The 13,696-nt window shown below is 41.2% G+C and overlaps 1 protein-coding gene across 2 annotated transcripts in view; it reads right to left on the bottom strand.

Annotated features, from left to right (window-relative positions):
* The window catches only part of nckap1 (NCK-associated protein 1), a 31,572-nt gene that overhangs the window by 3,098 nt on the left and 14,778 nt on the right, over positions 1–13,696 (bottom strand). For both annotated transcript variants that reach the window (XM_070840523.1, XM_070840524.1), the window contains exons 5-29: positions 13,146–13,288; positions 12,928–13,018; positions 12,055–12,192; positions 11,706–11,754; positions 11,458–11,614; positions 10,582–10,638; positions 10,004–10,100; positions 9,426–9,532; positions 9,145–9,277; positions 8,764–8,845; positions 8,534–8,592; positions 8,202–8,347; positions 7,895–8,027; positions 7,409–7,528; positions 6,553–6,692; positions 6,032–6,163; positions 5,409–5,627; positions 5,027–5,157; positions 4,771–4,868; positions 4,295–4,388; positions 3,858–3,940; positions 2,540–2,620; positions 2,345–2,438; positions 1,522–1,638; positions 383–492 (exon numbers count right to left, since the gene is read on the bottom strand). In XM_070840523.1, the coding sequence (XP_070696624.1) occupies positions 383–492; positions 1,522–1,638; positions 2,345–2,438; positions 2,540–2,620; positions 3,858–3,940; positions 4,295–4,388; positions 4,771–4,868; positions 5,027–5,157; positions 5,409–5,627; positions 6,032–6,163; positions 6,553–6,692; positions 7,409–7,528; positions 7,895–8,027; positions 8,202–8,347; positions 8,534–8,592; positions 8,764–8,845; positions 9,145–9,277; positions 9,426–9,532; positions 10,004–10,100; positions 10,582–10,638; positions 11,458–11,614; positions 11,706–11,754; positions 12,055–12,192; positions 12,928–13,018; positions 13,146–13,288 (2,811 nt within the window). The remainder of the gene's footprint in view (positions 1–382; positions 493–1,521; positions 1,639–2,344; positions 2,439–2,539; positions 2,621–3,857; positions 3,941–4,294; positions 4,389–4,770; positions 4,869–5,026; positions 5,158–5,408; positions 5,628–6,031; positions 6,164–6,552; positions 6,693–7,408; positions 7,529–7,894; positions 8,028–8,201; positions 8,348–8,533; positions 8,593–8,763; positions 8,846–9,144; positions 9,278–9,425; positions 9,533–10,003; positions 10,101–10,581; positions 10,639–11,457; positions 11,615–11,705; positions 11,755–12,054; positions 12,193–12,927; positions 13,019–13,145; positions 13,289–13,696) is intronic.

The following is a 13,696-nucleotide window of genomic DNA, read 5'->3' as shown; positions in this document are numbered from 1 at the left end:
TGAGTGAATTTCTAAAATTTCTGCAAGGAAATGGGAACTTTTTTAGCTAATGGCTTTGTCTCTTCTGACCCATGTGCACCTTGTGGTGTTTTTATCAGCTGCTATAGTTACACAGAGGGGGCTGATGATGCAATAAGGAGCCCCCATCTCACCCCTCCAACTACTCCACCCTTTTTAGTAAAAATACAGCCATTAACATGTCTCCATTTATATTACACCATATCTGAGACATTTACAGCTTTACTGCACCTCAGACAAGTTATGCACAGACCGTGAGCAACATGACAGAATTAGGCCCTGCTGAGGTGTGACAGTTGTTTCTACATCCTGCCTCTATGTCAGCCACAACATGTTTAACACTGAAATCATATTTTGATCTTACAGCCAGGAACTCTTTGAGGCGGTCCTCTATGCTCCCCTTGTGGATGGTGAAGAGAGCAGCAGCGATCTGGTTGATGGCTTTGGCCAGGCAGTGGATGTTGTTGCAGTGGCCTGCAGAGGGCAGCAAACACACACCGTTAGTAACAGAACAAGAAGATGTCACCTGTGATTGAAAATCAATTAACTCTGGCTGAATTTCTGACATGTGTGGCTCTTTATGACTTTCGCAGCAGGGAGATTCTCCAGCATACAAAACGTTCAACTACCGGTCCAGCAAGGAAATAATGGATTTCATTTCTGTATTTCATGCTGCCATTACTAGTGTATGTGAGATGCATGAGAAGTATGTCAATATAAAACATGTGCATGTCGTTTTAGTTCACAAAATGGTTGGCGTGGCTGCACCCGCGCCTTGTATTGAGATGTGCTGTCGGAAAACCAATTGCTGGCCAATACGCCGGCTGCATACTAACAATAGTGGAGCCCATTACAACTCATTATCCTTTTCAAATGTCCCTTATTAACAATGCCGCCTTTCATTTCAAGGTTGTTAGGAGGCTGTGTCTTGATAATCCTTCCTTGAGTGACGAATCTCTTTGTTAAATGAGGCTTTTGATAAGATATATCAGTGTCTCTCTATTGCACTGAATATCAGGTTTGTTTAACTGAACACATCTTTTCACTGAAATACACGCAACAAATAAGGTTAAACAGGTCACATTGGGTTAACTGACCTTTAAAATGTATTAATAATTAAATAAATGAAAACGTGTTCATAATGAAGCTCTCGTGCACACAAATGAATCAATCTGAGGGCACAGGGTCGATCTCATTTGTATGCAGAATAGTCTCATGCCACTGATGCAGTAAATTATGTTCCCTACAATGTGTGGTATTTTCCTCTGCACTGCTCTCAGGCTCTGAACTGGTTCTATCCCACAATTTAGGGCTTGTTTATTAATAACATTTTTATAATAGGTTAACAGTGTGGGGAAGAAACAATTACAAACATGCTGTGGTTTGAGTATGTATTAAGATATGTATATTGAAAAGGAATAGTTTGGTAGAGGTTCAGTTTTAAGTGACTTTCACCCAGATTTTTTTGGATACCAAAAACAACACAATAGTACGGCGTCCCACCTTCTATGGCGGGGCTGTACTGTGACATCACGTTGCTGGCCAGCGTTGGCAAGGAAACCGCCACGAACACCATCAGCAGACAGGCGATCTTATACTCCTCCTCTGGACTGATGTTCTCTGCACAGACGCAAACACAGACATTTCAGACATGGAATATTTTGACAGTGGAGAAAGGGTTAAAGTTAGAGTGTGCAGGTTAGCCAACTGGCTAGCTTCTCCATGGCATCCTGACAGATGCTACAGTGGTTGCCAGGGGGCAAAGTTTGCGAACATGAATAGCAAAAACCTTAATTAAAACCCCCCAAAAAACATACATTCCGCTGCATATTATAAGGTCTACAAACGTGTTCAATGTTGCCAAAATGTCACAAAATAACATTTGAAGTCAACTCTGAACTGATTCTGACAAAGATTAAAATGACCATTTTGCGCTTGGAGTCGATGTTGGATCATGCTGACAGCATTCAATGAATAAATGTTTAAGACCTTCCCTAACAGAATTTAGGAGTATTTAATAAGTTTTAAGGCCTTTTATTGGTAAATTTGAATTTAAAATTTGTTAAGAACCCGCAGCCATCCTGTGGAAGGCGGTACGAGACGAGCATTTATTCTCTCTGTCTGTGCACGTTTAGCCTTTATGTTAATCTGGTGGCAATTCAGTTCAATTCAGACTTGTGCTGCTCTGAAAATGGTACAGAAATGTACAAAATACGGAAATATGTTACTAGATCTGACAGTAAGATTCACGGTGGACACACACACGACCACACGGAGGAGGTTCATTAGGAGATGGGATGTGTGTGTGTGTGTTAGCGTCTCTCACCACTCTTTTGTGAAGACAGAGCCACGACCAGAGCTGGGTCGATCTCGCAGGGTAAACCTGCTGCTGATGACAGCTCGTAGACATTCATGGCCACCTGAAAACACACAAAGATTCATATAAACACACGAGGAGAGAGAGAACGTAAGTTAACACTGACGTTAGGTTATTTCATTCCTGTTCGTCTGTAAGCTTTACCTTCATGTCTGTCTCTCTGGGAATGTGGTCCTTGAAATCCTCCACTGAACTGACCAAGAAAGGAATGTGACAGGATAACACCTGGAGAGAGACAGAGACAGTCTGGCATCAGGACCCAGCAAGACATGTTCAAAATGTATGACATTTATGTTGGTTTTACTTGGAAACCATATTATATATAGGGTGGAAAGTATTGCAGCTGTGCTCGACCACATCTGAACCTGTGAAAATAGTCTGTAATAATAGTCAAATGTCTGAATGTGTGAAAAATAACTGAATGAACAGACTGAACTGGATGTATGAATCCCAAGATTACAGCTATGAATCAAACCTACGTGTACAAATCAAACCTATGAGGACAAGAACTTTGTCCCACATTTGACGGCTCTTCCTGAATAGCCAAAGGGGATGCTCAGATTAACAAATCATTTCACTATCCACTCATGGAGCCAGAGGGTGAGCCTTTCTAGCAGCACTTTGCCAAGGGGTAGAGCGCCTGCGGCCCAGAAATTCAAATATGATCATTAATCAGTCAAATCAGATAAACTGACTGACTGAAACTCAAAAAACAGACTAACCACAGACTGACTGCTTTACCTGCCCGTCAAACAGCCCTTTCTAACGGGACACTGAGGGTCAGGGGGGCAGTTTGTTTGTGGTGTGAAAGCAAACACATCAACCACACTGTACTTTGATACTAGACATGATATTTCAGCATCATTTCAACATTCAAATTACTACTAAATCCATGAACTGATTGCGAACTGTTCCGGCAACTGTGAACTGTTATAATGTGTCTGTTAGATCTGTTTAAGCAAAATATACGTTTCTGTAATTTGACAATCAAAAGCATTTAAAAACTGAGGTCTGCTGTATTTGTTTCTAACTCAATGTACCTAATGATACCTCTGGGAATATTGCTATGAAAGACGCCTCTGCATCCATCCGTTTGTAATTATGCTGACGACATGCTGACGACTCGCAGTCGAATAATACAATCAGTAATTTCCTAGCGAGATCTAAGAACATAAATAAGCGCATTAGACACATTAAAATGCTGCATGACCTGCTGTCAGTCACCTGAATTTGATTTGTTGTAGCACTAATGATGCCAAAACAGTCTAATCAATGATTTACTGACTGTGTGTGATTTCATGATTACTATTCTTTGTGGAGCAGGTTTATTTTCTGATTGTGGTTCTTGTGCATTTTCAATATTTTTATTTCCAGCTTCATCCATCCATCACAACTGTGTGTGTGTGTGTGTGTGTGTGTGTGTGTGTGTGTGTGTGTGTGTGTGTGTGTGTGTGTGTCTTACATCTCTGAGAGCCTCCTGAGCGAGGGAGCGGAAGGACAATATGACTCCAATGATGGTCATTCTCTTTAACACACTGTCCACAGCTACACACATAAAAATATAAACAAATGTGTCAATTAGGATGCAGTCTAACAAATTGTTTGGTAAATCAGTGAGATGCAGTGTATACATTTTACACTAATTACTTCCAAAGACTTGTTTTAATTCAGGCTTTGTGGCGTTGTGCTCTGTATTGACTTTTAATTGCTTAGGCAATATTAACATTTACAAGTGTTTAACAAAACTGTAACAGTACAAGAAAATACAGACATGGTTTCTCAAATCTCAAGCTGGAGTGGGAATGTAGTTAAATATCAGCTGTCAAACACCATTTGCCTGAAAATCTGGCGGCCCTGGAGAACAGTACTAAGCGTGTGTGTGGGTGCTTTTATGCTCACATGTGAGTTTCTTGAAGAGGGCGGCCATGTGGTCTGGTTTGTCAAAGCTGGTCCTCATCTGGGTCAACACCTCCATGTTCTCTACCACCAGTTTCTACATGGAGACGACACACCAACAGTTAGCAATAGTGTTTTTGTAGATTTTCAAATTAATGTCGTCTTGGAAATTATGGTAAGCAGTAGTGGTAATGCATGAGGAATAATAATCTAATGATATAATACACAATAGTATAACAGTCATTGCAATGAGTACTTTTACTTTTAATGCTTCAAATATATTTTTCTACACTTCTATCTTATCTTATAAATACAGGACTTTTACTTGTACAAGGGTATTTTTATAGTGTGGTATTAGTACTTTTACTTGAGTAAAAGGACCTAAATGCTTCCTCCACAACTTGAAAGTAGTTCCTGTGATAAAGGTTAAAACTGTGTTTTGCATGTGTGAGTATTTCTCTGTGATTGTAGCCGTTTACCTTGAGCTCAGCGACCTGTGATGAGATGTGCCACATCAGACTCTCACTGAGGAACTTCATACCGTACGGCCCCAGCAGCTCAGACAGAGAACGCATCTCTGTGACAGCGATTACAAAAACAACAGCAAAGACAGTTCATCATTGCTATTTGTAGCAGAAATCAGTCAAAAGCAAGAGCAGCCAAACCAAGAACTGTCCATCAGACATCTTAACTATACACACGAGACAGTCTGTATGCATATGTGTGTGTTTGTACCTGAGATGTCGGAGTATTCCTCAGCATTGAAAGTAAGCTCGTTCTCTGTGGGCAGGTTGACGAAGGCCTTCATGGCGGGGAAGTAGGCGATGTGCCCGTTGCTGACCTGACGGAGCAACGTCTCCAGGTACCTACACTCACAAACAAAAAAAAAACATATCGTCAGTATTGGTTACATGTTTTAATCCTCCCTCTGATTATTGAGTGCATATCAGGAACGTTGTCTTTACTGAATTTTAAAACCACATGTGAATCTCAGAAATAAATCTGTAGTCATGTTGCTAAATAGGATTTTAATCCGTCTGTTGGGGGTTTCTGTGCTAACAGCAAATCCTGTCGTCAGGAAACGAAGCTCAATGAATGTCTGCTCAAGCGCACGGACCAGTTTGTGTATAGACTGGTGATGGTGGGTTCCCCGTGGCTGTCCAGGTGCTGTGTCTGCTGCAGGAGGACGTTGTTGAAGACCCGGGTGATGTCAATGGTGACGTAGTTCTCTATGGATTGAAGCACGGTCATGTAGGCCCGGACGCTGGTCAGCAGCTCGCTGGGCTTGGCTATCTCCTGAGTAGCCTGGTTGTACATGGTCATCCCCACTATAGACCTAGAGAAAGAGGGAGTGAGAGATTTAAAAAAAAGACACAAAATTCAGTAAAAACTCAGTCGGACATTATTACCACGAGTAACTCAAATGTAACTCTAAACTAAACAGACTATAAACGGTTTTTGTTGCTGTAAGACTGTTGTAGACGCCCTCTATTAACCTCTTATTTCCTTAATAAGATGGAAACGTCCTATCCAACATGCTCAATTAATCTGCTTTTAAATATGTCGATCTAGAAATGAATGCTTTTGCTACGAATTGAGAGCTAAATGTTAAGTAGTTAGTTAACTTAAAAAGGTAAACAAAAGACGATAAACAAGGTTGGCAACCTGTGGTATATCAGAATTGGACAAAAATAAATTTCAACCGTCTTTTGTGTTTTATCAGCGTGTGTTTCTGTTTACTTGGTAAATCGGATCTCCAGGTGCGAGGTGAGGTACTCTCTCGGTGTGAATGTGTGCTCCCAGACTGCCAGGTTAGGAACGTAGTTGATGGAGAAGCAGAGTTCAGATAACGCTGTGTGGAGTTTATCCAGACTGGAAAAAGGAGAAAAGGTCAAAATGAAACTTTTTAATGATCGGTGCGGGGAAACTGCAAAAGAACAAAAATGTCAAAGATGGAGGAGGTAGAGGTACTGTACATGTATGTATGTGACCATGTTAAATCCTCAAATCCTCCACACATACAGGACATAGTCATAATAATCAGAGTGTGCAGGATTCACTATGTACAAATAAAATACAACTATTTGAGGTGTTTATATGAAAATAAACAGCTAAATATTATCCTTATCATTACTACTGCAGAAAAATGACAACATTAATCTATCATTCGTTAATTACAGCAGACTAAGTAATCATTACTCATCAACAGAGGCATTAAGAGACAGAGAACAGAAAGAGTCAGGTCTGTCTAATCAACTGACTTGGTGACCAGTAGTCTGTTCTTCCTCATGCTCTCAACTCCGGGTTTCTCTCTCTCCGGCTCGCCCTTCTTCCCCGTCGCCTTCTTGCTCTTCTTGTTCACGGCCTGGCTGATGGTTTTCGCGCAGTGCTTTGGAAGCAGCTATAGATGGAAACATAGAAGAGAGATTAGACAAAGAAAGACATTAAAGTATAAACAGAAAAAAAAAAAACACACAGGCGGGGATAAATAAGAGATTGAGGTAAGGAAGGAAATAGAGAAAGAGCGATCGTTCAGGGCCTGGCTAACGTTTTAAAAACAGCAGCTTACTTTTAAGTAAGAAGGGAAACTGATAGAGATAAAACTAAGAAGCTCTTAATAACATGCATCAACAAAAGGGCTGTTCTCACACACTGGTGACATTAAAAATTCAGAGCAGTTTGACATTTTCACTTATTCGCTTTCTGACGGGGAGCAAAATGAAAAGATCAATAATCACTCTCATATCTGATCAATACTTGCTGGCGTGTCTGCCGGTTGCCTGGCGACTGCTCAGAGCTAAGAAATAGTCCTGCACATGACCCCATAAAACAGCAAACTGTCATTTTGACACTTCAGTTTTTGTAGAGATTTAACACACGTGTTCATCAGTGAACTTTAGATGTGCTGGCAGCTGTAACAATTGGGCAGAAACAGACTGGCTGTTTCCTCCTGTATCCTGTAATTATGCTACGCTAAACTAAACGGCTGTAGTCTTATATTCACTGTACAAATATGAGAGATGCATCAACCTTCTCATTTAACTCTATGCAAAAAATAAAACGCAACCAAATAGTGTATTTCCCAAAATGATATTCATTTAGTGTGTGTGCTCCTACCTGGTCGCTAAGAGTACATTGTTCAGTGCAGATGTCAGTGATCAGGTTTCTGGCCTGCTTGGCCATTTCATCCAGAAACATGTTACACAGCGACAGGCTTCGATCCCCTATGTGGTGGCGCTGTGGAGCAAGAAAAGCAAGAACACACAAGGTCAGACACCATGGATAGCTAGCTACATAGATAGCTAGATAGACAGATGTACCTTATTGATCCCAGACTGGGAAATTGTATTGTTACAGCTGCATCCACAATGAATATAGTACAGTTAAATAAATACACGGTAAGGAAAAAACTTAAAACACTGGAAGTAGGACTATATACATCGGTAATAACATAACAATACTAGAAAACATCATTTTACAGCAATTATTGAACAGCAATGAACCTGGTATTGAGCATGTGTTTTAATTGTTTCTCATATGTATTAGTGTAAGACAGCACAAGTGCTTATTGGTGTACATATATGTGTGTGTGTGTGTGCTTACCTCCTCAGGACAGAGCTCATGTGTACAGGACATGAAGTGTGTGCAGAGTAGAGGGAAGCAAATGGAGTGTCGGCTCTGGGAGGGAAGCTCCAAGCACTGCTGGAACATTTTTTCAAATGCACGGCTGTAGAAGCTACACACACACAAAAAACGCAGATGATGGATTTTATGAGGTGGATTTTATGAGCGATACACACTTCAATCAAATTATTTAAGTTAAGTGTGTGTTAAAAATGACTGAAGAGCATCCAGCTGTCTCAGGTCATGCTACATATTGTGTATGTTGATGTGTGCGAGTGCGACTCACCAGAAGATGGACAGGTCTGATGTCTCCACCAGCATCTCCACCAGAGAGTCCACCATCTTTGTGTGGAAGATGATGGTGTTCATCATTTTACCAAGCTCCTTGTGATCAGCTATACCAAGACTGGCTTTAGAGACACTCGTGTAGGCCTGCAGCAGGGAAAACAGTCAGAAACAGCATGAAGAACAAAATAACACATATCTATTATATTTTTGTACTGATCAGTGCCATAGTTTCCCCTTAGACCGTGAGACCATTACTCTTCTGGAAGAACGCATCACTGAGCTTTAGATAAATGTTTGTAAAGAGTTCAAGCACTAGATTTGTGAGCACACCTGCAGTCTGAACCAATCCAGCCTCATGCCTCTGAAGTCAAACACCTCTCCATCCTCCACTGAAACACAAAATCACAAAAATTCGCTAAGAATCACCACAAATTATCGTAACTAATGCATGGCCAGTTACCTGTATCACAACTACTGAATAGTACGAGTAAAAAAACTCTATAATACTGCCACTGTGTTATCACTCCTCCTCCCTCTTCGTACAATAAGTAACAGTTTACCTTGTTTAACACTGAGAGAGGTCATAGTGTTGACAAATGAAGACATGATTATGGACTCATCCTCTGGACACACAGACAGGTTCTATCAGATAAAGACAGGAGGGAAAACTGGTTAGAAAGACAAGTGCAGTGCAGAAAATATATAGTCTAAAACGTTCATTTACATCAATTTCAACTAACTGAACTTTGAGGCTTCCAAAACTTAAATTAAGACATGAAGTTATGAATTAAATACCTTGTGACATATTTATCACTGTGTCCTCTGAATGTGTTATATCATATAGATTTAAAAACTGCAGTAACCCTGCATCCTGTCCTGTGGTCAGATTTTGTGTAAAAGTGTGTACATTTCCAGAACGCTGTGTGCACATGCGCACATACCTGCACCAGTTCATTCAGCACCACAGCATCAAAACCGGACAGGTACTGGACATAGTATCGCTGCATCACAGGACCGTACTTCCTGACGTGAGCTCTGAGCTCCTCCATGTAGAAGATCAACTCTGCTATGTGTCTGAAACACACACACACACACACACACGTTGGACTAAAGCGACACAAGCAAACAAACTGAAAATAAGCTGAGGATGTATTGATTGTGTTACTGGAGGTGTGAGTGAACACCTGTCTGTATGTTCATGCAGGTGTGTGTGCTTTCGTACTTGTCTATGAAGTCGTCTGTGCTTTTCTTCTGGATGTTGTCGGCGTGTCGAAGCAGCCAGATGATCTCGTCACGGGCAAATGACAAGGCCATGAACACGAATAACGCCTAGGGGCACCGAATCAGGCAAAAATTGAGAAATATGCAGTTAAATAATTGAAAAATAAATCACCAAGAGCAGTTGGCCGTATTCTCTCTGTCTGCAAACCAAATAGTCAGTCAGCCTTAGAAAATATATTCTGTTATACATTTATGGGGGCACAGAATACTACAGGGCCTTTTAAGGTGGTAAAAAGCCCCAATAAGCTGGGATACTTGTGTAGCATTATTGACTCCATGACTTGTGTATTTTTATTTGACAATGTTTAGTTATTATATGCTTTGTATTGTGATATTCAAGTCAATGATCTAACTAAATAGAGCAACTTAAGGTGGTATAACACTGCTTTTAAAGCAATGCTATCTTACGTATTACTTACACAGGCTGGTCATTTAGAACTGCTTACCTAACTCCTCCAAATCTGAATCTAGGGTTAATTAAGCTGTTATTTTACTGTTTAAGGTGGTATTTTGTATTACCTTAGGACCTAGAAGTCCAGGCTGGTCAGCTAAAACAGTAGCCAGCTCCTTCAGAGCTGATCGGAGGAACTTGCGCCTCTCTCTGTGCATCGAGCCTCTGCAGAGAGCCGGGCAGACAGAGGAAGTCAGAGCAGAGCATCAAAACACACAAGCATCATGACTCAGTGGTACTTTGACACTTTCAGGACAATCCTGCAAGAGGACAAAAGTGCGTAGATGCCAGTGATGGCAGAAGAGAATGAAGATGAAAGGGGAAGACGGAATAAGTAATGAGGATAAAAGCAAAGATGAGACAGAAGGGGAGACAAAGAGGGGAGGATAACACAGGGGGGAAAAAACTGAATGAGGGATAAAGAACAGAAGAAGGTGATGTTTCTGTGTGTGTGAGAGAGAGAGAGAGAGAGAGACTAAAGGCTAGAAGATTACTGAAATGAAGGTTAAAAACGGGAAGCAGAAAAAAGAACAGGAATATAAATGAATAAAACAGAAAATGTGAAGTATGTTTTGGTTCTGAGGAACAAAAAGGAAATTGCAGTTGGAATATGATGAAGGGATTAGTAAAAAGATTTGGTACATACGCATGAGACAGGGCCTGTTCCTTGCACTCTCTGATGTCATTGATGCGTTTGTTGTACCTGAAAAACACACAAGCAGAAAGGATGTGTTCAAACATCAAAAACGTACTGAGCAATTGTATTTTACAGCCTGCAAGTCTGTGATATGGTTTTCTGCTATCTGGGAATAAGGTTTAAAGCCAGAGTGAGGGACTTTTACATATAAATGAACGTTCATTACGTTCAAACCTTTAAGTTCACACAATGCTGATCAAGCCTGTCACCACCAGGTGAATGTCTTTGTATTTCACAGCATTCCTGAGTTTTTTAATCTGGTGTCTGTGGCGACATTCCTGCGCTGGCTCGCCAGTAGTGATGTGTTTTATGTCAACTGGCAATGATTGGTTTGCCAGAGCTGAAAGGGGGAGCAACCAAAGCGACAGAGTAGACCATCGAAACTGGGAGTATGACCAAAAAACCAAGGAAGCGTCTAAGAAACGTTTCTGATGCTCCAGATAGAAAAAAGAAACTGGGCATTCAGGCGAAGGATTATAGGCAAGAAAGAAAGAAAGTGGCTGATGTGGACATATGTCATGAGCACAAGTCATTTGTGTAATTACTGTAACCGCCAGATGGGGGAAACAAAAGCTTTGCACTGCAGACTTAATGTAAGGATGCTGAAAAATACTGAAACATGTCTATCACGATGATTAAGTGATGTCTTCGTTTTGTCCAGACAACAGTCCAAAAAAGATATTCACCTGACAAGCTTATAAAATTGAGCAGCCAAACCTCAAATTTCAGAAGCTGTGACCAAAGGAAATGTGGTGTTTTTTTGTAAAACGAATGGTTTAAACAATTAAAGAGAGTTTTTCTGTCCTGGCATGTAGATGCTCTCACCCTCTGATGTTCACAAACAGATCCTCTGCAGCCTTGTGGATGTGGAAGACCTCATCCCTGAACAGACAGAGGCAGGTGGAGCTCTGCAGAGCCAGCTTCCACAGAGACAAAGCTGCCGCGTCGCTGTTCAGCACTGCATGGCACAGGATGAAACCAACTGGGGAGGGAACAGAGAGAAACGCATGACTAAATGAACAGGCCCTGACACCAACATAGAAGGTCTGAATCCATGTTTCTACGGCACTCACAAACAATCCACTTCTCCATTGTGTCCAGTGACAGATATTCACACGGCATCTAAGAGGAGTAAGAGGCAGAGAGGATCAGATCATCTGCACGCGATTTCACAGTCAACTTTTCCAGTTAAATTAATAAGACAGAAATATATGGCCTCAGAGGAGTGTGGAGTACATAAAGGTGAATGGCTTGGGGCTCAGGCTACCATATATTTTCTTTTAGATCTGAGTTTATAGTTTTAATTACTCATTACTAAATATTGAAACATAAGCAATTTAATTTCATTCCCCCTTAGATCGAGCACTATAATTAATAATCAGATCACATATATAGGTTTAGTGCAGTCAGCGTCATACTAACAGTGTCTGACTGTGCAGGATTGAGCATGGTGGAGGGGGCGGAGATGAGAGAGAGCAGCTGGGCATTCCTCCACTGGTCAGCGGACAGATTCCTCCTGGGATAGACCATCTGAAGACTGATCAAAGCATCCGACAGGGACTGGAGGAGAGGTAAGAGAAAGGGTAAGAGAAAGGAAGAAAGGCAGGGACAGGAGGGGAGACAGGAGGGAGAGAAGAACAAGAACGGAGAGAATACAGAGTGGGTTTTTTTCCATAGCCTTACAGATATACAAGGCGATGAGAGGGACATATGAGCTAAATTATTGTACAGTGATAAACTGCACACTGATGGCAGTTGCATAAAGAGCTGCAGTGGAGATGTCTGGATTCTTCACCACATTACTTTATTTTCCCTTAAATTAAGACGATATTTCAGCTCCCAGTTACAGAGCAGGAGACAGGAGTCTCATTCTGACTGACTGATCTGAAAGTGGTACTAGTGGTGCTGTGGCAACAGTGGCTTTGTAACACAGTATACACTGAAGGTCTTAATATCAACCACTAAATGGTAAATGGACTATCTTCTATAGTGCATTTCTAGTGCTTTTGACTACTAAAAGTGTTTTAAAACTGTATTCACATTCACACATCATTCATTCACAGGCGCACTTTTGGGGCAATCTGGGGTTCAGTGTCTTGCCCGCGGACACCTCGTCATGTGGACTGGAGGAGTCGGGGATCAAACTGACCGATCATCTGTTTGGTCGACGACGTGCTCAATCTCTGAGCCACAGCCGCCTAGTAGTTTACTTGGCACCATTTTACATGAGAAAAGGCACATGAAATGACAAAAAAAATGTTTGTACACTGCTGAGTATTAACACAGCTGTCCCACCTTTCCATGTGGAACAAACTCCTCCATCATCTTCTTCATAGGGTTCTCGTAATCCACGATCATCTGGCCCAACCTGGGGTACTCCCGGTCACTACGACGCACACAATACCACGGTTACTATAGAGACGACCGCCATCGCTTGACTTTTTACATTTTTACACACTTATTATTCCTGTGTGTGTGTGTTAACAGTGTGTTTGTGTGTGTGGTTCAGTCACCTGGCTCCGTGTGTCATCTCATGGGCGTAGTTGTATAGCCCTATGATGGCTTTCCTCTCCTCTATGCGAGACAGTATGGTCATCAGAGTAGTGTAAGTCACCACCAGGTCCAGGTAGTTCTTGGTCAGGTCAAAGTTCACCGTCTGACAGAAAACAAAAAGACAAAGAGGATGGAATTAAGCTTAATAAGCACTAGATATCATTACAGTGAGCTAATATTTGGCCCTGCAAAGGAGAGAAATGTTCTTAATGTTCACTTTGCTCGATCAATAAAAAAGAATCAAGCACTAGAGGACGTGCAAGGTAAAGTGATGAGAGCTGACAAGAAAAGGTCAAGAGCAGCATGTTAGGACAAGTTGAGGAGGAGGAAGAGGAGGAAGAGGAGGAATATGAAACATTTCTTTAAGACCTTTATGGTTACAACAAAAGACACTTCATACCACCTCTAACATACCACATTTTTCGTGACTTGATTTGCAAATGAATAGTCAATATTGTTGTTTTGTTCTCTCTTTTCAATAAAATTATAAACATATAGCAATTGTAGTTTT

Source organism: Pempheris klunzingeri, chromosome 12 (genome assembly GCF_042242105.1).
Source record: "Pempheris klunzingeri isolate RE-2024b chromosome 12, fPemKlu1.hap1, whole genome shotgun sequence".
NCBI lineage: Eukaryota > Metazoa > Chordata > Actinopteri > Acropomatiformes > Pempheridae > Pempheris > Pempheris klunzingeri.
The sequence above is the reverse complement of the archived record's forward strand: the minus strand, read 5'-3'. Positions and strand labels throughout refer to the sequence as shown.